Source organism: Neltuma alba, unplaced genomic scaffold, assembly GCF_004799145.2.
Source record: "Neltuma alba isolate B1F8T4 unplaced genomic scaffold, ASM479914v2 tig00012187_pilon, whole genome shotgun sequence".
Classification (NCBI taxonomy): Eukaryota; Viridiplantae; Streptophyta; class Magnoliopsida; order Fabales; family Fabaceae; genus Neltuma; species Neltuma alba.
This window is the reverse complement of record NW_021636728.1, coordinates 686,125-689,120: the sequence shown is the minus strand read 5'-3', so window position 1 is coordinate 689,120 and position 2,996 is coordinate 686,125. Positions and strand designations below refer to the sequence as shown.

Sequence of the window (2,996 nt, the reverse complement as noted above, 5' to 3'; positions counted from 1 at the left end):
TCCAGTCCCGACTTACAAGAATACACACCATATCAGCATTCTCAGATCAGTAGGTTTAAATGTGAGCATTAATAATTTTCCAAAAGCAGATGAATTATCTGTATTTCAAAACAGCAATTTTCCTCAGAAGTGTCATTGTTCCTTGGAAATACCAAAAGAAGAAAAGAAGTACATTAAAGTTGAACAATATGAGCCAAACCATCACCCCCACATACAAATGAATCACCCAAATCCAAGTAAATAATAATCTCCCTCTCCTATACCCCATTTTACCCTATATCCCCATTTCCCCTGACCATTCAAAACAAACAAAAATAAAACCAAAATTCAGAACATGCCATATTGCATATACCTAGCTAGATTAGACATAAAGCCCAGCAGACTAATTTCCACCCAATAAGCAATCAAACTACATTAGAAATCAAGAAAAAGATCATAAGAATTAAAGGACATGTGATTGCATATGTACACATGACAAAGACCAATATAATTAACTTATTGGATCATATGGAGAAATTGCAGCAAAATGATTAGAATCTTCTCCTTTTGATCTCCATAGATACATCACTGGTATGAGAGAAGAGGATCCGAGGTTCCTCTCAGCGCAATTGTAATAAGCAATATATATTCCTCAACCTTGACTCATAAAACTTACAGGCTGAAGACTAATACTTGCAGCTGACATGATCGCTCCGATCCATGCTCCTCTCATCTTTCACCCTAACATTTTTTTTGATCTCTTTTGTGTAATAAGTAAACCCACACCCACATTTTGACGACCCAGATTAAGAAAAAGAAGTAGTAGTAGTTTTCCCAAAGTAATCAATAACCGAAATTCTAAGAGGCTAAAGCTGAAGAAAAGGACCAAAAGATGACTTCAAACGAGGCAGAGCTAGAGAGAGAGAGAGAGAGAGAGGACAAAGATGAAAATGATGGATCTGATCCTGTGGTTATATTATTGTAGATCAGATGAGAGAAGTGACTGAGGACCAATATTGGTTTGATCATTCCAAGTAGAACCCAAAGCTGTTGCAGCGTTCCAGTAAAGTGATGAAGGATCAGACAAGCCTGCTTGATGATCGATCTGGTTATTTTGCCACCCCAGAAACCTGTTTTCATCTTCCACCACAGACTTCACTTCTTTTAAAGCTGTATTTGTGCTATTATTATCATTATTGCCTGCTATTGCCAGTTCTTCTAATCGTCCGAACCCCTGAAAAGTACTGTTATCAGCCCCACTATTGATGAACTTTTGTTGCTGCAGATTCGAGGAGCTTAACAGTGAAGCCATAATAGAAGGAGGGGGAGCAGTACTGGATGTGGTTATGGATGTTGAAGAAGAATTAGCAAAGATGGAAGAGGTATAACTTGAAAGAAGTGTATGATTTGAAGAAAACCCATTTCGGTAACCATTATCTGAGAAATCTAATCCAAGAGAATGGTGATTAATCTGAGGTTGATGAAGATGAAGATGATGATGATCAAACCCAGAACTGGAATTGAACCTTGGAAACGGAAGATTCATGCCATAAAATAAAGGACTGATGTGATTGGAGGTGGAAGCACCCACATCGATCTGACGAGACTGTGAAGGAGGGTTTGAAACAGCTGAGACACCAGCAACAGTAGAAGAAGAAGAAGAAGAAGAATTAGAAGAAGGTGTAGTAATATTAATATTATGATGAGTTTCTGAAGCTGAAGAAGAACAAGAAGGACGCTTCACACGCTTGTTTTTTCTGCAACCTCCACCAACAGGAACATTCCTTAAGGTACCTCCTCGAGTCCAGTATCGCTTGCAGGCTTTACAGAAATGTCTAGGCTGAGACAAGCTGTAATTGTTATAGTAACAGAACTTGGTGTTTGATGAGTCACATCGAGGACACTTGAGAGCTTCTTGTTGCTGTTGAAGAAGTTCTTGGTTTGGCTTTTCCATAACCCTTTGATGATGAGAATTAGCAGCTGAGGAAGAAGAAGAGGAAGCCATCGACACCTTTTGATCATCTATCTCCTGCCTCTTCACCAAGAGATCAAAATCAAGATAAGGGAAAAATGAGATGAAAAGAAGGAAAATCAAAGAGCAAGCTCCACTATAAGAAGGAGGCGTTCTCTAGGGTAAAATAACTAGACAGCGTAGATATTCTCTTCCAAAAGCAAGGCAACAAAATCGGAGTGGTCGTGTAATGTCTAATTATTGAGAGAGAGAGAGAGAGAGAGAGAGAGAGAGAGAGAACCTGTGGCCATTCTTTAGTGTTTTGAGGGATGAGTACCATTTTCTCACAGTTACCCAACATCTTGATCTCTCAAAGGAATCTTTTGAAACAAAGAGTAAACAGACAAAGATCAGGTGGCCAACGTGAGCCTTACTTGATGGTTTTGAAATGCTGTTTTAATTTGCCGTGATATGGAAGTAGTGTGGATAAATAAAAACACTTTACAAGGAGGGTAGCATAATGAGATGTGAATGAAAATAATAATTATATATAATCTACATATGTATACACTTGATTTTTTTTAACCTAATAATGTACCGCTTAATTAAATTTTGAATAGATTCACGTGATGAGTCTGATTAAAGATGGAAATTCGGGTGCTATTATAATGGGATTCCGCAGAATATTGACAGCAATATATATAAGAGAGACATTCGAAATCCGAGACGAGGACAGAGAGATAAAGCAGAAATAACGATGAATCTTTGATTAGTTTAAGACAGAGAAAAGTTTAGAGAACCTTAAAAAAAACATAACGAAGAGGAGGCTCATATAGTTTCCTCGCATTACCACGTAACATTCCTTTGTACAGAGAGAATCAGAGCAATGTGTGTGGGTAAATAGAGGGAATCCCTAAGAGCCCAATACCCAATGCAGTTCATAGAGCAAATCCCACTTCCACTTTGATCTAATTATAAAAAGATACTCCGGTCAAAAAAAAAATTATAAAAAGATATCATGAAAAGCATCAATTCTTCAAAGATTGATTTTTTTTCCCCCAGTAAA

General features: G+C 37.7%; 1 protein-coding gene across 1 annotated transcript; it reads right to left on the bottom strand.

Moving 5' to 3' along the window:
* Positions 1-303: 303 nt before the first annotated feature.
* On the bottom strand, positions 304-2,201 carry LOC114724385 (dof zinc finger protein DOF1.4-like). Its single transcript, XM_028910720.1, has one exon. It carries the CDS (start codon positions 1,982-1,984, stop codon positions 956-958), a length of 1,029 nt encoding a protein of 342 aa, XP_028766553.1. The 5' UTR covers positions 1,985-2,201; the 3' UTR covers positions 304-955.
* Between the last annotated feature and the right edge of the window lie 795 nt (positions 2,202-2,996).